At 39.5% G+C, this 22,152-nt stretch overlaps 1 protein-coding gene across 1 annotated transcript in view; it reads right to left on the bottom strand.

The window, feature by feature from the left end:
- Positions 1–12,041, bottom strand: part of rcor3 (REST corepressor 3) — a gene marked incomplete at both ends in the record, with an annotated part of 121,488 nt that extends 109,447 nt beyond the window's left edge. Inside the window, 2 exons of the mRNA XM_084318468.1 lie at positions 11,738–11,794; positions 11,939–12,041. Of these exons, the coding sequence (XP_084174594.1) occupies positions 11,738–11,794; positions 11,939–12,041 (160 nt within the window). The remainder of the gene's footprint in view (positions 1–11,737; positions 11,795–11,938) is intronic.
- Between the last annotated feature and the right edge of the window lie 10,111 nt (positions 12,042–22,152).

Below are 22,152 nucleotides of genomic sequence, written 5' to 3'. Positions count from 1 at the left end.
ATAATCTGCATGTAAACCTACAGGTCTCTCTAGTCATTATATTATAATCTGCATGTAAACCTACAGGTCTCTAGTCATTATATTATAATCTGCATGTAAACCTACAGGTCTCTAGTCATTATATTATAATCTGCATGTAAACCTACAGGTCTCTCTAGTCATTATATTATAATCTGCATGTAAACCTACAGGTCTCTCTAGTCATTATATTATAATCTGCATGTAAACCTACAGGTCTCTCTAGTCATTATATTATAATCTGCATGTAAAGCTACAGGTCTCTAGTCATTATATTATAATCTGCATGTAAACCTACAGGTCTCTCTAGTCATTATATTATAATCTACATGTAAACCTACAGGTCTCTAGTCATTATATTATAATCTGCATGTAAACCTACAGGTCTCTAGTCATTATATTATAATCTACATGTAAACCTACAGGTCTCTAGTCATTATATTATAATCTGCATGTAAACCTACAGGTCTCTAGTCATTATATTATAATCTACATGTAAACCTACAGGTCTCTAGTCATTATATTATAATCTGCATGTAAACCTACAGGTCTCTCTAGTCATTATATTATAATCTGTATGTAAACCTACAGGTCTCTAGTCATTATATTATAATCTGCATGTAAACCTACAGGTCTCTAGTCATTATATTATAATCTGTATGTAAACCTACAGGTCTCTCTAGTCATTATATTATAATCTGTATGTAAACCTACAGGTCTCTAGTCATTATATTATAATCTGCATGTAAACCTACAGGTCTCTAGTCATTATATTATAATCTGCATGTAAACCTACAGGTCTCTCTAGTCATTATATTATAATCTGCATGTAAACCTACAGGTCTCTCTAGTCATTATATTATAATCTGCATGTAAACCTACAGGTCTCTCTAGTCATTATATTATAATCTGCATGTAAACCTACAGGTCTCTAGTCATTATATTATAATCTGCATGTAAACCTACAGGTCTCTCTAGTCATTATATTATAATCTGTATGTAAACCTACAGGTCTCTCTAGTCATTATATTATAATCTGTATGTAAACCTACAGGTCTCTAGTCATTATATTATAATCTACATGTAAACCTACAGGTCTCTAGTCATTATATTATAATCTACATGTAAACCTACAGGTCTCTCTAGTCATTATATTATAATCTGCATGTAAACCTACAGGTCTCTAGTCATTATATTATAATCTGTATGTAAACCTACAGGTCTCTAGTCATTATATTATAATCTACATGTAAACCTACAGGTCTCTCTAGTCATTATATTATAATCTACATGTAAACCTACAGGTCTCTCTAGTCATTATATTATAATCTGTATGTAAACCTACAGGTCTCTCTAGTCATTATATTATAATCTGCATGTAAACCTACAGGTCTCTAGTCATTATATTATAATCTGCATGTAAACCTACAGGTCTCTCTAGTCATTATATTATAATCTGCATGTAAACCTACAGGTCTCTCTAGTCATTATATTATAATCTACATGTAAACCTACAGGTCTCTCTAGTCATTATATTATAATCTACATGTAAACCTACAGGTCTCTCTAGTCATTATATTATAATCTACATGTAAACCTACAGGTCTCTCTAGTCATTATATTATAATCTGTATGTAAACCTACAGGTCTCTAGTCATTATATTATAATCTGCATGTAAACCTACAGGTCTCTAGTCATTATATTATAATCTGCATGTAAACCTACAGGTCTCTCTAGTCATTATATTATAATCTACATGTAAACCTACAGGTCTCTCTAGTCATTATATTATAATCTGTATGTAAACCTACAGGTCTCTAGTCATTATATTATAATCTGTATGTAAACCTACAGGTCTCTAGTCATTATATTATAATCTGTAGGTAAACCTACAGGTCTCTCTAGTCATTATATTATAATCTACATGTAAACCTACAGGTCTCTAGTCATTATATTATAATCTACATGTAAACCTACAGGTCTCTAGTCATTATATTATAATCTGTATGTAAACCTACAGGTCTCTAGTCATTATATTATAATCTGTATGTAAACCTACAGGTCTCTAGTCATTATATTATAATCTACATGTAAACCTACAGGTCTCTAGTCATTATATTATAATCTGCATGTAAACCTACAGGTCTCTAGTCATTATATTATAATCTGCATGTAAACCTACAGGTCTCTAGTCATTATATTATAATCTACATGTAAACCTACAGGTCTCTCTAGTCATTATATTATAATCTGCATGTAAACCTACAGGTCTCTAGTCATTATATTATAATCTGCATGTAAACCTACAGGTCTCTAGTCATTATATTATAATCTACATGTAAACCTACAGGTCTCTCTAGTCATTATATTATAATCTGCATGTAAACCTACAGGTCTCTAGTCATTATATTATAATCTGTATGTAAACCTACAGGTCTCTAGTCATTATATTATAATCTACATGTAAACCTACAGGTCTCTCTAGTCATTATATTATAATCTACATGTAAACCTACAGGTCTCTCTAGTCATTATATTATAATCTGCATGTAAACCTACAGGTCTCTAGTCATTATATTATAATCTACATGTAAACCTACAGGTCTCTAGTCATTATATTATAATCTACATGTAAACCTACAGGTCTCTCTAGTCATTATATTATAATCTGTATGTAAACCTACAGGTCTCTCTAGTCATTATATTATAATCTGCATGTAAACCTACAGGTCTCTCTAGTCATTATATTATAATCTGCATGTAAACCTACAGGTCTCTCTAGTCATTATATTATAATCTACATGTAAACCTACAGGTCTCTAGTCATTATATTATAATCTACATGTAAACCTACAGGTCTCTAGTCATTATATTATAATCTGCATGTAAACCTACAGGTCTCTCTAGTCATTATATTATAATCTACATGTAAACCTACAGGTCTCTAGTCATTATATTATAATCTGCATGTAAACCTACAGGTCTCTCTAGTCATTATATTATAATCTGCATGTAAACCTACAGGTCTCTAGTCATTATATTATAATCTGCATGTAAACCTACAGGTCTCTCTAGTCATTATATTATAATCTACATGTAAACCTACAGGTCTCTCTAGTCATCATATTATAATCTGCATGTAAACCTACAGGTCTCTAGTCATTATATTATAATCTGCATGTAAACCTACAGGTCTCTCTAGTCATTATATTATAATCTACATGTAAATCTACAGGTCTCTAGTCATTATATTATAATCTGCATGTAAAACTACAGGTCTCTAGTCATTATATTATAATCTGCATGTAAACCTACAGGTCTCTCTAGTCATTATATTATAATCTACATGTAAACCTACAGGTCTCTCTAGTCATTATATTATAATCTGCATGTAAACCTACAGGTCTCTAGTCATTATATTATAATCTGCATGTGAACCTACAGGTCTCTAGTCATTATATTATAATCTACATGTAAACCTACAGGTCTCTCTAGTCATTATATTATAATCTGTATGTAAACCTACAGGTCTCTCTAGTCATTATATTATAATCTGCATGTAAACCTACAGGTCTCTAGTCATTATATTATAATCTGCATGTAAACCTACAGGTCTCTCTAGTCATTATATTATAATCTGCATGTAAACCTACAGGTCTCTCTAGTCATTATATTATAATCTACATGTAAACCTACAGGTCTCTCTAGTCATTATATTATAATCTACATGTAAACCTACAGGTCTCTCTAGTCATTATATTATAATCTACATGTAAACCTAAAGGTCTCTCTAGTCATTATATTATAATCTGTATGTAAACCTACAGGTCTCTAGTCATTATATTATAATCTGCATGTAAACCTACAGGTCTCTAGTCATTATATTATAATCTGCATGTAAACCTACAGGTCTCTCTAGTCATTATATTATAATCTACATGTAAACCTACAGGTCTCTCTAGTCATTATATTATAATCTGTATGTAAACCTACAGGTCTCTAGTCATTATATTATAATCTGTATGTAAACCTACAGGTCTCTAGTCATTATATTATAATCTGTAGGTAAACCTACAGGTCTCTCTAGTCATTATATTATAATCTACATGTAAACCTACAGGTCTCTAGTCATTATATTATAATCTACATGTAAACCTACAGGTCTCTAGTCATTATATTATAATCTGTATGTAAACCTACAGGTCTCTAGTCATTATATTATAATCTGTATGTAAACCTACAGGTCTCTAGTCATTATATTATAATCTACATGTAAACCTACAGGTCTCTAGTCATTATATTATAATCTGCATGTAAACCTACAGGTCTCTAGTCATTATATTATAATCTGCATGTAAACCTACAGGTCTCTAGTCATTATATTATAATCTACATGTAAACCTACAGGTCTCTCTAGTCATTATATTATAATCTGCATGTAAACCTACAGGTCTCTAGTCATTATATTATAATCTGCATGTAAACCTACAGGTCTCTAGTCATTATATTATAATCTACATGTAAACCTACAGGTCTCTCTAGTCATTATATTATAATCTGCATGTAAACCTACAGGTCTCTAGTCATTATATTATAATCTGTATGTAAACCTACAGGTCTCTAGTCATTATATTATAATCTACATGTAAACCTACAGGTCTCTCTAGTCATTATATTATAATCTACATGTAAATCTACAGGTCTCTCTAGTCATTATATTATAATCTGCATGTAAACCTACAGGTCTCTAGTCATTATATTATAATCTACATGTAAACCTACAGGTCTCTAGTCATTATATTATAATCGACATGTAAACCTACAGGTCTCTCTAGTCATTATATTATAATCTGTATGTAAATCTACAGGTCTCTCTAGTCATTATATTATAATCTGCATGTAAACCTACAGGTCTCTCTAGTCATTATATTATAATCTGCATGTAAACCTACAGGTCTCTCTAGTCATTATATTATAATCTACATGTAAACCTACAGGTCTCTAGTCATTATATTATAATCTACATGTAAACCTACAGGTCTCTAGTCATTATATTATAATCTGCATGTAAACCTACAGGTCTCTCTAGTCATTATATTATAATCTACATGTAAACCTACAGGTCTCTAGTCATTATATTATAATCTGCATGTAAACCTACAGGTCTCTCTAGTCATTATATTATAATCTGCATGTAAACCTACAGGTCTCTAGTCATTATATTATAATCTGCATGTAAACCTACAGGTCTCTCTAGTCATTATATTATAATCTACATGTAAACCTACAGGTCTCTCTAGTCATCATATTATAATCTGCATGTAAACCTACAGGTCTCTAGTCATTATATTATAATCTGCATGTAAACCTACAGGTCTCTCTAGTCATTATATTATAATCTGCATGTAAAACTACAGGTCTCTAGTCATTATATTATAATCTGCATGTAAACCTACAGGTCTCTCTAGTCATTATATTATAATCTACATGTAAATCTACAGGTCTCTAGTCATTATATTATAATCTGCATGTAAAACTACAGGTCTCTAGTCATTATATTAGAATCTGCATGTAAACCTACAGGTCTCTCTAGTCATTATATTATAATCTACATGTAAACCTACAGGTCTCTCTAGTCATTATATTATAATCTGCATGTAAACCTACAGGTCTCTAGTCATTATATTATAATCTGCATGTGAACCTACAGGTCTCTAGTCATTATATTATAATCTGCATGTAAACCTACAGGTCTCTAGTCATTATATTATAATCTGCATGTAAACCTACAGGTCTCTCTAGTCATTATATTATAATCTGCATGTAAACCTACAGGTCTCTAGTCATTATATTATAATCTACATGTAAACCTACAGGTCTCTAGTCATTATATTATAATCTACATGTAAACCTACAGGTCTCTCTAGTCATTATATTATAATCTGCATGTAAACCTACAGGTCTCTAGTCATTATATTATAATCTGCATATAAACCTACAGGTCTCTAGTCATTATATTATAATCTACATGTAAACCTACAGGTCTCTCTAGTCATTATATTATAATCTGCATGTAAACCTACAGGTCTCTCTAGTCATTATATTATAATCTGCATGTAAACCTACAGGTCTCTAGTCATTATATTATAATCTACATGTAAACCTACAGGTCTCTAGTCATTATATTATAATCTACATGTAAACCTACAGGTCTCTAGTCATTATATTATAATCTGCATGTAAACCTACAGGTCTCTAGTCATTATATTATAATCTACATGTAAACCTACAGGTCTCTAGTCATTATATTATAATCTACATGTAAACATACAGGTCTCTCAAGTTCAAGTTCTTTAATAGTTGTCATACAGAAGTACAGAATACTTTCATACAAAATGCTTCTTACTGTTACGCTCCAGAGACTGTGCTAGACAAGATAGTATCAAATAACATAATATAGCATGTAATTTAGAAGAAGAAAAATGAGGTCACAGTGTTCGGTATAGACATATGTACAATGTTCTGAGTTACCATATAATATAAAATACTATGCAGTGTACTAATGTACAGTACTATCTAGTGCAAAGCAGAAATGGGATGAGGTACAATTTTAGGTACAATTTACAGTAAGGTGTACGAGTTGTAGTGCAATCCTTCATCAATAAATATAAAGTGTGGGGAGTGGGTGCTACAGTGTGTTTGTTTAAAGTGAGTGTGTGCGTGTGGATGTGTGTGCTATGTGCGTTTGGTGGTTGTTGTTGTGTAGTGTTCATTCATTGTTCGTTTAGCAGCCTGATGGCCTGGGGATAGAAGCTTCTTCTGAGTCTTTCTGGTCTCTAGTCATTATATTATAATCTGCATGTAATCCTACAGGTCTCTAGTCATTATATTATAATCTGCATGTAAACCTACAGGTCTCTAGTCATTATATTATAATCTGTATGTAAACCTACAGGTCTCTAGTCATTATATTATAATCTGTATGTAAACCTACAGGTCTCTCTAGTCATTATATTATAATCTGCATGTAAACCTACAGGTCTCTCTAGTCATTATATTATAATCTGCATGTAAACCTACAGGTCTCTCTAGTCATTATATTATAATCTACATGTAAACCTACAGGTCTCTAGTCATTATATTATAATCTACATGTAAACCTACAGGTCTCTAGTCATTATATTATAATCTGCATGTAAACCTACAGGTCTCTCTAGTCATTATATTATAATCTACATGTAAACCTACAGGTCTCTAGTCATTATATTATAATCTGCATGTAAACCTACAGGTCTCTCTAGTCATTATATTATAATCTGCATGTAAACCTACAGGTCTCTAGTCATTATATTATAATCTGCATGTAAACCTACAGGTCTCTCTAGTCATTATATTATAATCTACATGTAAACCTACAGGTCTCTCTAGTCATCATATTATAATCTGCATGTAAACCTACAGGTCTCTAGTCATTATATTATAATCTGCATGTAAACCTACAGGTCTCTCTAGTCATTATATTATAATCTACATGTAAATCTACAGGTCTCTAGTCATTATATTATAATCTGCATGTAAAACTACAGGTCTCTAGTCATTATATTATAATCTGCATGTAAACCTACAGGTCTCTCTAGTCATTATATTATAATCTACATGTAAACCTACAGGTCTCTCTAGTCATTATATTATAATCTGCATGTAAACCTACAGGTCTCTAGTCATTATATTATAATCTGCATGTGAACCTACAGGTCTCTAGTCATTATATTATAATCTGCATGTAAACCTACAGGTCTCTAGTCATTATATTATAATCTGCATGTAAACCTACAGGTCTCTCTAGTCATTATATTATAATCTGCATGTAAACCTACAGGTCTCTAGTCATTATATTATAATCTACATGTAAACCTACAGGTCTCTAGTCATTATATTATAATCTACATGTAAACCTACAGGTCTCTCTAGTCATTATATTATAATCTGCATGTAAACCTACAGGTCTCTAGTCATTATATTATAATCTGCATGTAAACCTACAGGTCTCTAGTCATTATATTATAATCTACATGTAAACCTACAGGTCTCTCTAGTCATTATATTATAATCTGCATGTAAACCTACAGGTCTCTCTAGTCATTATATTATAATCTGCATGTAAACCTACAGGTCTCTAGTCATTATATTATAATCTGCATGTAAACCTACAGGTCTCTATAGTCATTATATTATAATCTGCATGTAAACATACAGGTCTCTCAAGTTCAAGTTCTTTAATAGTTGTCATACAGAAGTACAGAATACTTTCATACAAAATGCTTCTTACTGTTACGCTCCAGAGACTGTGCTAGACAAGATAGTATCAAATAACATAATATAGCATGTAATTTAGAAGAAGAAAAATGAGGTCACAGTGTTCGGTATAGACATATGTACAATGTTCTGAGTTACCATATAATATAAAATACTATGCAGTGTACTAATGTACAGTACTATCTAGTGCAAAGCAGAAATGGGATGAGGTACAATTTTAGGTACAATTTACAGTAAGGTGTACGAGTTGTAGTGCAATCCTTCATCAATAAATATAAAGTGTGGGGAGTGGGTGCTACAGTGTGTTTGTTTAAAGTGAGTGTGTGCGTGTGGATGTGTGTGCTATGTGCGTTTGGTGGTTGTTGTTGTGTAGTGTTCATTCATTGTTCGTTTAGCAGCCTGATGGCCTGGGGATAGAAGCTTCTTCTGAGTCTTTCTGGTCTCTAGTCATTATATTATAATCTGCATGTAATCCTACAGGTCTCTAGTCATTATATTATAATCTGCATGTAAACCTACAGGTCTCTAGTCATTATATTATAATCTGTATGTAAACCTACAGGTCTCTAGTCATTATATTATAATCTGTATGTAAACCTACAGGACTCTATAGTCATTATATTATAATCTGCATGTAAACCTACAGGTCTCTAGTCATTATATTATAATCTGCATGTAAACCTACAGGTCTCTCTAGTCATTATATTATAATCTGCATGTAAACCTACAGGTCTCTAGTCATTATATTATAATCTCCATGTAAACCTACAGGTCTCTCTAGTCATTATATTATAATCTGCATGTAAACCTACAGGACTCTCTAGTCATTATATTATAATCTGCATGTAAACCTACAGGTCTCTAGTCATTATATTATAATCTGCATGTAAACCTACAGGTCTCTCTAGTCATTATATTATAATCTGCATGTAAACCTACAGGTCTCTAGTCATTATATTATAATCTGCATGTAAACCTACAGGTCTCTAGTCATTATATTATAATCTGCATGTAAACCTACAGGTCTCTAGTCATTATATTATAATCTGCATGTAAACCTACAGGTCTCTAGTCATTATATTATAATCTACATGTAAACCTACAGGTCTCTAGTCATTATATTATAATCTACATGTAAACCTACAGGTCTCTAGTCATTATATTATAATCTGCATGTAAACCTACAGGTCTCTCTAGTCATTATATTATAATCTGCATGTAAACCTACAGGTCTCTAGTCATTATATTATAATCTGTATGTAAACCTACAGGTCTCTAGTCATTATATTATAATCTGTATGTAAACCTACAGGACTCTCTAGTCATTATATTATAATCTGCATGTAAACCTACAGGTCTCTAGTCATTATATTATAATCTGCATGTAAACCTACAGGTCTCTAGTCATTATATTATAATCTGCATGTAAACCTACAGGACTCTAGTCATTATATTATAATCTGTATGTAAACCTACAGGTCTCTAGTCATTATATTATAATCTACATGTAAACCTACAGGTCTCTAGTCATTATATTATAATCTGTATGTAAACCTACAGGTCTCTAGTCATTATATTATAATCTGTATGTAAACCTACAGGTCTCTAGTCATTATATTATAATCTACATGTAAACCTACAGGTCTCTAGTCATTATATTATAATCTGCATGTAAACCTACAGGTCTCTAGTCATTATATTATAATCTGCATGTAAACCTACAGGTCTCTAGTCATTATATTATAATCTATATGTAAACCTACAGGTCGCTAGTCATTATATTATAATCTGCATGTAAACCTACAGGTCTCTAGTCATTATATTATAATCTGCATGTAAACCTACAGGTCTCTAGTCATTATATTATAATCTGTATGTAAACATACAGGTCTCTCTAGTCATTATATTATAATCTGCATGTAAACCTACAGGTCTCTAGTCATTATATTATAATCTACATGTAAACCTACAGGTCTCTCTAGTCATTATATTATAATCTGCATGTAAACATACAGGTCTCTCTAGTCATTATATTATAATCTGCATGTAAACCTACAGGTCTCTAGTCATTATATTATAATCTGCATGTAAACCTACAGGTCTCTCTAGTCATTATATTATAATCTGCATGTAAACCTACAGGTCTCTAGTCATTATATTATAATCTGCATGTAAACCTACAGGTCTCTCTAGTCATTATATTATAATCTGCATGTAAACCTACAGGTCTCTAGTCATTATATTATAATCTGCATGTAAACCTACAGGTCTCTAGTCATTATATTATAATCTGCATGTAAACCTACAGGTCTCTAGTCATTATATTATAATCTGCATGTAAACCTACAGGTCTCTCTAGTCATTATATTATAATCTGCATGTAAACATACAGGTCTCTCTAGTCATTATATTATAATCTGCATGTAAACCTACAGGTCTCTAGTCATTATATTATAATCTGCATGTAAACCTACAGGTCTCTAGTCATTATATTATAATCTGCATGTAAACCTACAGGTCTCTAGTCATTATATTATAATCTGCATGTAAACATACAGGTCTCTCTAGTCATTATATTATAATCTACATGTAAACCTACAGGTCTCTAGTCATTATATTATAATCTGCATGCCATCAAGGACAGATTGTCTGTATGAAAGTAATGTTTTTCCCCCCAGATTTATCGCCAAATATGGAGTGAGTGTGTCTCCGGTCTATATTTTGGCATCAATCCGATGTCACTGTGTTGTAGCCCGTACATAGTGTGAACACGTGGCCAGATGTTGAGTGTTTATCGTAGCGCCGCCACAATGGGTCAATTGGTGCCATAGTTTGTGTCCCAGTAGTGTTTAATTGGGATTATAATATTCCAAAATGGACAAAAGGTTTTCAATGTATAGATGAGTTTCCTGCATATAGGCTATCCAAAGAGAGGATGAAGGAGATGTTTAATTAATTTCATTGAAATGTCTAATTTGAACTCCATTTATATAATAGATACAACATAATTTATTTGATTAAATTGTTACATTAAAAGTACTTGTGCTCAATTATAAAAAGCACAAAATCACTAATACATAATATGCCTCAGTAATTGATTGGTAATTCAACCATGTTAGCCTATAATAACTTGTAACGTGAGTAACTTAGTAACCAAGCGACCACTGAGCAGAGCTGGTGCACACTTACTTCTGCTAAACCTTTTCACTTTTACATTTTTAATAATTCCAGATGTTTTTCAATCTATTTCCAGTTGCTGAGACAGCAATGGCGACTACCTCCCATCCATGGGTATATATCATGTCCAGTATAATTATATATATACATACAGGCTAATAACACACACTACACCGAGGCTACCGTCACAGTAAGGTACAGTACAGGAGGTGCAGCGTTTCTCACCGGGATCGATTTCTGGAATATTGGCTTGATAATCGGCTCCGACGCGCATTCCCACATCTGCAAAATGTGAAACACGCTCATTAGCCTGGACATGTTCTTTGTGAAACAACAACACTGGACACGTTATTTGTGAAATAACAACATGAGTGCAGCAGCGGGTGTCCGACTGGTGTCGGGGGTTCGAGGCTCTACCGTTATTACCGCGCTGCTCCGCGTCGCTGCCGCCGCTCTCATCAGAGACATGACCGTTAGACGAGCGACCCTTCCCCAAGTACTCCGACCCTTTATCCATCATGCCGGGCATTTCCCCCCGCGATTTGTAGACAATGTAAAGATAAGTAATAATTATTATATATATATATGCATGCAATGTAGTAGAACGTTATTGCTTTATTCAGCAGACCGTCCATCTACCGTCCTGTGCCTCTGTAGCAATAAGACTTCCGGTCGGGGTTTTTCAAAATAAAAGAACGACCCACATAAGTCTAAAGCAGTATTTTACACATAAAAACAACACACCACTAAAGCATTAAAAGCAACGTATGTGTAACGGGTGTGTCTATCCTCTGGCCGAACTAACGTTAAGGTTATTAAGCCTGCGGCCGCACTTTATTTAAAAACAGCCAATCAAATCCCCATCAATGGAAAATTAACCCACCCATTAGTCCTTGTGCAAGACTAGAAAGAGGGGATCTTTGATTAAACACCTGCTATCAGAAGAATACAGTCAGAAAAAAAGTTTTTACTTTTACTTTTTAGTACTTGAGTACATTTAAAAGTAGAAACTTTTAGACTTTTTGTGTGTGTTTTTAGCCAGATACTGATGACTTTTACTTGAGTAAGATTTTGAGACACTACCCATACTTTCACTTAAGTATAATCTCTGGGTACTATTTACACCCCTGATTGTGTCTATAAAACATGTCGGGTGTAACTGAGGGGTACAATTCCCTGACTGTATTACTAGATATGATACTTACTACCACTACCTTTGTACTTAATATTCGGCCACCCAGTACACGGCATAAATATATTATGATGAACACTGTCACGTAGATGAAACGGATCCAACACAAATGTACGAATTAGAAATAGGTCTTTATTTCTACACAGCGATGGTGTGTAGAGCAAGCACTTAATCAAATCAATCACATTTATGAATGGAATTAGTATGCACTTTTATGGCAAGAGTACTCGTCGGTATATCAATAGAGAATGTCCAATCTCTGAAGGCGCAGGTGGTACATATACGACCTGGAATAGTTTAAGGAATAACAGCAATGATACTTTAATGATTATATACTGGACACACTAGGGGGGGTTAATCCGGTCGCTTGTAAGCCGACAGGAGTAGGAAGGGGGGGGGGGTAGAATCCGGCTGCCTCATCCGGCCAAGGGTATCCCAGGTGAACCCACTGTAGTGCCGTTCAATGCGCCGGCGATCCTTGGACCACAGATGAAAGCAGGTGGATTCTTTGTGGGCCGGCGTCCTCCGGTCCACGGAGGAGAGACGTGAAGCGACCTCGTCTTGCAGAGCGTCTCCTCACCTTGCGTCCTCTCCAGGGGGGGGGGTTCCAACACACGGCAGTATCGGGGGTCTTTATCCATGGAATAATCAATGTATACAAAGCATAATCCGTGCCTGGGAAGGCGGGCTGTCGTCGGTAGAATAATCCGGTATACAGGTCCACTCGCTCGTCGGCTCTGGGGCTCCTCGGGTGCAGCTTCACGTGGGGTCAACCACCCTGGATAAGCAGCCAGTTCTCTGCCCGAAACGATGGGGTACTGACTACGGTAGTATTCTCACCGCACGAAGCACTATATATTAACAGACTATTATTAGCTTAATAGACTACGTCCAACTCGACGATATAGTGCCAAATATGACTATTCAAATATTAATATACACGATGTCTCAATACCGATGGTAGGCGAACTTGGCCTTACTCCCACACGTGGCGTCGCGGGGAGGCTTTACGTCTGTGACTCTATTGGAGGGTAAGAAACTGGACTGAAAAGGAAGTCCTACTTTAGTAGCGCAGTATATATACGCACTATGAACAAATAGTCCCATTAGTGGTGCGGTAGTCAGATTCCTACGCGGAACTAGGACTTGTTCGTACATGTGGAGCGGTACGTTTGAACTGGGTCTGAGGGGTATGGCAGCCTGGCACCAAGGTCTCGACCAATAGTAGAATGGAGACTATTATGGGATGTTCAGTAGGCTAGAATGGATATTCAATGCATATTGTACAAGGAATATACAAGGGATATCAGGGAATATTAGAGAATATACAAATACAATTAAATATATATATATAAATAAATATATATATTCGGTTTAATCTGGCCCTTCACAACAGCCACCCCCTGATTGGTCCCAGACCTAATCAGTTAAACAGAGACAGATTAATCGCGTTGTCTATTTACACATAAGGGTTTGCTGTAGGGGTCAGTCAACTTCACAAAGTCATAGGGTTATAGGGTCATGGTCATCATCGATTGTGTCTGGGAGTCGGGGCAGTTCTATGAGCCTCGCCACGGGACGGGTGTAAGTGCGACCCTGGACGAGCACTTCAGCTGCTCGGACCTTGCCGTCGGCACCGGTGATCACTTTGCTTACGCGGCCGGCCTTCCCTGCTCCGTAGTCAGGGGCTTGTGTCTGTAGTGAAGCGAATCTGTTTTGAATCGCCACACCAATCCCAGGGTCATCTCCTGGGCTTCTCCCGGGATTGTAGCCATCCAGGTCTCGCTGCTGGCTGCCTTGTCCTCGGAGGAGAGGCTGCGCAGTACTTGCGGATCGCTGCTGGCCCACTGCCTGAGATCAAAGCCGCCTTTGATCAATGAGGCGCGGAGTTTAATCAGGAGAGCCTCGGCTTCTTCCTGGGTTGAAAGGCTTTGTAGACAGTTGTCTACGTAGAAGCTGTTCTTTACGCTGTGTCGGACCTCTTCGTCCGCTGCTGGGTCCTCTGCTACATGTTTCTGTAGTGCAAATGTAGCACAGCAGGGGCTGCACGTCGTTCCGAAGGGGAGGACTTCCCATTGGTAGATGGCTGGGTGCTCATCTCCTGGCTTCTCTCTCCATAGGAACCGTAACAGGGGCTTGTCCGCCTCTACTAATCTCACCTGCAGGAACATTCCTTTAATGTCCCCGCTGATGGCCACCTTTTCCTGGCGGAAGCGGAGTAGAACGCCGAGTAGGGAGGGGCCGAGTGTGGGACCGGGCAGTAACTCTTTATTCAGATTTTGGGATCCGATCTGGTAGCTGCAGTTAAATACTATGCGGTCTTTACCGTTGTGATGGACCTTGTGGTGAGGCACGTACCACGATTCAGTGGTCTGGTCAGCCTCTTTAATGTCCATCTTTGTGACGTGTCCCGCTGTGATGAGCTTCTCAATCTCAGCGCGGTATACACTCTCTTGGGCGGGGTTCTTGGCTAAGCGCCGCTCCGTGTTCAGCAGGTACCGTTCTGTGGCGTCTGTCTTGGCGTGGAAAGTAGGCATTCCTTCTCGCCGCAGGAGTGGCGTGGCGTATCTCAACACGCCATTGACCGGGACTCTCTTGGTCCCTGTCTCGAGGAGGTGAATGGCGTAAATGTCATCTTTAGAGCGAATGTCTTTCTTTCCGTTCTTAAAGGGCATTTGTTCCAAGGTCCATAACCGCTCTACGTGTTGCAGGAGTGCGGTTTCTCCCTCTGTGACTCGGGAGTGGAGACATCTAGTGGCTGTACTTCGGTTGAGAGATTTGGCGAGCGGGCCTTGGAGAGTCCATCCCAAACGGGTCTCGACTGCTGCAGGACAGCCTCGGGGTCCGGTATGAACCCGGTCTATCGGGACAATGAGGTCTGCATGGTCAGAGCCTATCAACAGGGTCGGCATAGCATTGTCTATGAGCGGGATCGGTAACTTGCGCAGATGTGCATATTTCTCCATCAGCTTGGCGACGGGGTATGTGTACCGCGACAGTCCTATTTCTTGGCTGGTGAAAGCGTCTGTAATCTGGTACCGTCGCTCAGGCTGGCCGCTTGCTGCGATAGAGAATGAGACATTCTCGCCCTTTATCGTCTTCAAATCTCGTCTTATTGTCCGAATTGTCATTTGGGTTTCGCTTCCCCGCAGCCCTAGCTGGGCCGCAGCGGAGGCGAGCAGAAGGGTCTTCTCTGACCCATCATCGAGGACGGCGTAAGTGTCCAGGACTTTATTCTGGTAGCTTAGTGTCACACGCACTACTTTTAGGAGTACTCGGGCTCCACTGCTGCTGGCGGGATCGATGTACATGACGCTCGCTTTGCTGCTGGATGGTGCGGGTGAAGGGCGCCGTCTGTTACTGTCGTGAAGTATGTCCAGATGGGCTCCATCGCACTTGGTGCACCTTTTCTTTAAGCGGCATTCGGCTGCCATGTGTGAACGCGCACAGCGAAAACAGCGCTTGTTGGACTTTATCCATTGACTTGCTTCCTCCGCGTTCAGCTTGGGGAAGGAGTCACATTGCGCTAGCCAGTGTTCTTTCTCACAGTAGGGGCACACTATCTTCCACTTCTCCGTTCTGGAGGGGGTACTGTGGCTCCTGCTGCTCGGTACTGACTCCGATTGGTGCATCACAGTCACCGATCTTCTTCCATCATTTAGTCGTCTGGTTCCTTCTCTGGAGCCAGGGGTGCTCCGTCCGAATGTATCTAGCCGTAGGCTGCTGACTTCTCTCGCCAGGAAGTCTGCTAGATCGAGGAGGTTCGGTTCGGGGCCATTCGGGTCTCGGTGGTCCCTCTGTCGCCTAAAACGCTCCTGTCGAGCGGGCGGCAGCTTCTCCAAGATCCTTTCCACATTTGAGTTGGCGTAAAGTTCATGCCTCCCCTTCTCTCTCTGCGCTCCCAACATCCCTACCAGGGACTGCACTCTGATGGACAGGTCGTCCAGTGCTCGATTGTCTATTGCTGGGGGTAAGCGGTCGATGTGTCGGATCTCCTGGATCACGTAATCCCATATGCGCCCATACCTCTGGTCCAATGCTACCAGCGCTGCTGTGTATGGGGTGGTGGAAGTCGCGTAGGCGAGCGCTATATTATGTGCGCGGGGTACCTTTAAGTGCTTCAGTAGGATGGCGTATTTGTGGCGTTCATCCAATACATCCACCAACATGGTCTCCAGACACATGCGGAGTTCTGTATACTGGGCCCGGTTCTCTTGGGTGAAGTCGGGTACCATAGGCGTGCCAATGTATGACGCTGACTGTGGATACATCGGCGAGCGTTGGGGGAGAGGCCTCCTAGGCGAGTCTCCTCCCGCTCCTTGGTATGGGCTGGTACCGGCAGTGTACCATGGCCCGCTTGTCCAGGTGCTGTTCCTCGGTGCGGGTCGTGCGTCGTGCTCACCCGTGTATAGAGTCGGGGGTCTGTAGCGCAGCTCCGCGGGAGTATAGCCTGGGCTGTACCGGACCTCCTGGTCCGGTAGAGTACTGTGCTGTCGTCGGGCGTGGTTCTCCTCCTCTTCCTCTTCGTCTTCAGTTAGGTCATCCAGTGCTTGTAGTCTCTGGTTTAGCCTCTCCACAGGATATGCTGCTCCTTCCCGGTTGCTAGGTCTCGCTTGGACCGGTGGGGGGAGGTGGTCTGTGGGGGGTATAGACCTCGTCTGTTGGTCAAGTTCAGGGTTGTTTACTCGGCTAGGGGATGCCGCCCTGGAGGTGTGTCTAGACGAGTTCCTGGAGCCTCTGGCGGAGGGAGAGGGTGTTGTCCGTCTGATCAGCTGTTCTATTAGTTGCGCTTGCTGTCTGTCGCGCTCTGCGTCCCGTAGGGCACCAGCAGCTGCTCGCTGGCTGTCTGCTCGGTCTCGGGCCACATTCTCTTCTCTCTGAATGCGTCTTAGTTCTAGACGTATATGCTCTTCTTCGCTCCGCTGCTGGATCTGCAGTCGGTCGCGTTCAGCAGCGGCGTTCAGGCTGATGAGGAAGGCCTGCTGTAGGGTCCTCTCTGCCTCGCTGGGAGAAGGCGGTTGTATAGGGGAGCCTTCCCTCGGGGTACTCCTTGCGGAGCCTTGGAGCTCTATCTCCACGGTGCTCTCCCCGTCTTCTTCCGTGCCGAGTTCTCTCTCGGTAGCGTTGTATTCCTCCCGGGACTCATCGGGGACTACTTCTTCAGTACTGGCGGGGTGTGAAGTCATGTCTGGTTCCCACTGGTCCCCACCGTGAACTTGGTCAGTTACATTAGAGCCCGTAGGGGCCTCTATGGTCGGGGTAGTCTGGGCGTTGGGGTTAGACATACTTTTACTTTCTAGTTTTACCGCGTTTACTGTTAGTAGAAGACTAGGTTGTTGACTGACAGCGTAAGCCTCTAAGTACTGAGGGAGCCGTCGTTCGCGCTGCGGGCGTTGGTTAGGAGGATCGTTTCGTGGAGTGTTCATCATAGGCCATTTCAATATTAATAACACTATATTAATATTACACTAATTACCATCCGGTTCGAAGGACCAATTGTAACTGAGGGGTACAATTCCCTGACTGTATTACTAGATATGATACTTACTACCACTACCTTTGTACTTAATATTCGGCCACCCAGTACACGGCATAAATATATTATGATGAACACTGTCACGTAGATGAAACGGATCCAACACAAATGTACGAATTAGAAATAGGTCTTTATTTCTACACAGCGATGGTGTGTAGAGCAAGCACTTAATCAAATCAATCACATTTATGAATGGAATTAGTATGCACTTTTATGGCAAGAGTACTCGTCGGTATATCAATAGAGAATGTCCAATCTCTGAAGGCGCAGGTGGTACATATACGACCTGGAATAGTTTAAGGAATAACAGCAATGATACTTTAATGATTATATACTGGACACACTAGGGGGGGTTAATCCGGTCGCTTGTAAGCCGACAGGAGTAGGAAGGGGGGGGGGGTAGAATCCGGCTGCCTCATCCGGCCAAGGGTATCCCAGGTGAACCCACTGTAGTGCCGTTCAATGCGCCGGCGATCCTTGGACCACAGATGAAAGCAGGTGGACTCTTTGTGGGCCGGCGTCCTCCGGTCCACGGAGGAGAGACGTGAAGCGACCTCGTCTTGCAGAGCGTCTCCTCACCTTGCGTCCTCTCCAGGGGGGGGGGTTCCAACACACGGCAGTGTCGGGGGTCTTTATCCATGGAATAATCAATGTATACAAAGCATAATCCGTGCCTGGGAAGGCGGGCTGTCGTCGGTAGAATAATCCGGTATACAGGTCCACTCGCTCGTCGGCTCTGGGGCTCCTCGGGTGCAGCTTCACGTGGGGTCAACCACCCTGGATAAGCAGCCAGTTCTCTGCCCGAAACGATGGGGTACTGACTACGGCAGTATTCTCACCGCACGAAGCACTATATATTAACAGACTATTATTAGCTTAATAGACTACGTCCAACTCGACGATATAGTGCCAAATATGACTATTCAAATATTAATATACACGATGTCTCAATACCGATGGTAGGCGAACTTGGCCTTACTCCCACACGTGGCGTCGCGGGGAGGCTTTACGTCTGTGACTCTATTGGAGGGTAAGAAACTGGACTGAAAAGGAAGTCCTACTTTAGTAGCGCAGTATATATACGCACTATGAACAAATAGTCCCATTAGTGGTGCGGTAGTCAGATTCCTACGCGGAACTAGGACTTGTTCGTACATGTGGAGCGGTACGTTTGAACTGGGTCTGAGGGGTATGGCAGCCTGGCACCAAGGTCTCGACCAATAGTAGAATGGAGACTATTATGGGATGTTCAGTAGGCTAGAATGGATATTCAATGCATATTGTACAAGGAATATACAAGGGATATCAGGGAATATTAGAGAATATACAAATACAATTAAATATATATATATAAATAAATATATATATTCGGTTTAATCTGGCCCTTCACAACATCGGGTTTTCATCGTTATTTCTTTTATTCGATATTTCCCTTCATAATTTATACATCCAGCCTGATGTTATCATTGGGAATGGGTCTGAGATCGCAAACGTCCAATACCGCCACCTAACGCCTTGCGGCCACTATTGCACTCCTTTTGAAACTATGTGGCTTGGTGTCTGGGCCGAGCTGCGGCGGGCGGGCGGGGTCTACAGTAACTACTCGGGCAAGACAAGGGGTTATAACGGATGCATCGACGAGGGTCACCCCCCCCCCGTTCATGTTCACGATTTATAGTGAAATGCAGTAAAACGCTGTTTGGCGGCGTTTCCTGGGATTACACAAAATTACTCTAAAACGAGTCATATTCACCACGGTATAAAACAGAAATGTATGGATGAAAAACATTTCAGTTTTTTGCATCTTGACCGGAAGAAACTCAATGACAATCGACTATTGTCATGTATGTTGTGTATGTCATAAAGTACAACAACGCCAGACTCAAGAAACTGTGTTCCCTTTGGCGCAATACATACAATTGTTAAGGGGATGCAGACCAGAGAAAGACGTTTGTCTTGTTTACATCAGGGTCCCCCATTTTCAATTCATATCGACATTTATGACATACAGGACATACATGACAGCTTTGGCTGTTTGTACGATGAAACAAAGAACTTCTAAGATATACATTAACTTGGATTTCAGTGATATTCAGCGGCTATGTCAGTGTTCTTAAAAGCTTGTAGTTGTGCATGTCATAAAAAAACAAACTTGCATCATTTGGGTATTTCTGAATGTTTTGGCATATGAGTCTATATAGGATGCATTTTTGTGTAATTGTTTGATCATAATACAGGACTAAGGAACATGGTATTTTTTTATTTCAAATTATATATATAGGACTATGTATAAAGAAACCATTTCTTCTTTCAGAAAGGCTGATATAAAGCTAATGTTTTGTGTAATTGTTATACTCATTGAGGACATTACATTTGTAGTATTAATCGTAGAATCATATCATATCAGTACCTTCAATAAAGAGTAGATCTGACTACTTTACTGAATTAGACCAGAGAAAGACTTTCGTCTGGTTTACATCAGGGTCCCCCATTTTTTATTCATATCGACATTTATGACACACAACATACATGACATTAGGGATTAATAAGAACGAGCCGCCTCGGAAGAAGACGGCCGCTGCTGCTGAAACCACCGCCTCGCGTCGCCTCGCTGGCTCTTCCGTGCGCGGTCACGTGGGCTTAGTGGCCAATCAGAGGAACCCGGAAACCGAACTGCGTTGTATTTGGCATAGACGCAACCCTAACCCTCTAACCCTAACCTGTCCAGTTCTGCGACTAGGGTGAAAGGTGTGACACTTGTTGTTCACGCGCTTAATAGTGATTGTTTTTTAAAAACAAACATGGATTATTGTAATGTGAGTCCAAGATGGGATACTGTCTGAGCTACTTTTTTGGCATATACATAAAATCTAGCCAACGCTATCCACAAACACACGTTAAAAAAAAGGGCTTTTTGACCAGAACTGCGACAAGCGTGACTCGAGGGTTAAACAATATGGCTTTCTGGAGAAGTGCTAACCTTACGGAGGGCATGGAGGAGGTCACTCCTGCATGGCTCTCAATGGAGCGAGCAGCCTGTCAGGGAACCTCTCTCCTAGCCCTGTTGAATAGCCCTGTCGAGATAAACAAATCACTATATGAAGGGAATTGTATAGTACATAGCTCCTTGAAGGTATGGAAACAGATTTAAACATACTTGAAAGCTCCAAATATGTATACAGACAGTCCAATCTGTGATAACCATGCCTTTAAATCCATCCACTATGGATCAAGGGTTTGCACAGTGGAAGGTGAAGGGTATAGGGTGCTTGAAGGACTTGTACCAAGGGGGCCAGTTTTGATCATTCGAACAACGGAGGGTCAAATATGATTTACCGCCGTCACCTTTTTCCGCTAACTACAGATACGGAACTTCGTAAGGACTCATGATTGATTGATTGATTGATTGATTGATTGAAAACTTTATTAACAGATTGCAGAATGGGTAAATACAGTACGGCTATGGGTCATGTAGATACATGCAGACATTCCTCAACATCAAGCACTGGAAACTATAATTAATGTTAGACCAGGTAGTAAAGGGGCGGTGTGTCAAAATGATACCACACACTTTTCAAGTGACAGAAAGATATAGGACTGAGTGGGAGTCAGAATTGGGGGCACCCCTCAATGAGGAATTTTGGGAAACAAATATTCACCGGTGTTCAGTAAATGTTAGGCATAATTTGATTAAATTTAAAGTGATACATAGGTTGCACTACTCAAAGGTGAAAGTAAATAAGATGTATCCTAGTGTATCAGCATTGTGTAACAAATGCAAAAGTCAACTCTGGTCTTGTCCCAACCTACACACGTTCTGGTCTGCTATATTTGATTTGTACTCAAAAAGCTTTTAACAAACAGTGGGAACCCTGCCCCTTAGTGGCCATACTGGGCTCTAGCGACGATGCT

This window comes from Notolepis coatsorum (genome assembly GCF_963971535.1).
Source record: "Notolepis coatsorum genome assembly, chromosome: 7".
Taxonomy (NCBI): domain Eukaryota; kingdom Metazoa; phylum Chordata; class Actinopteri; order Aulopiformes; family Paralepididae; genus Notolepis; species Notolepis coatsorum.
This window is presented reverse-complemented; position numbering and strand designations above follow the sequence as displayed.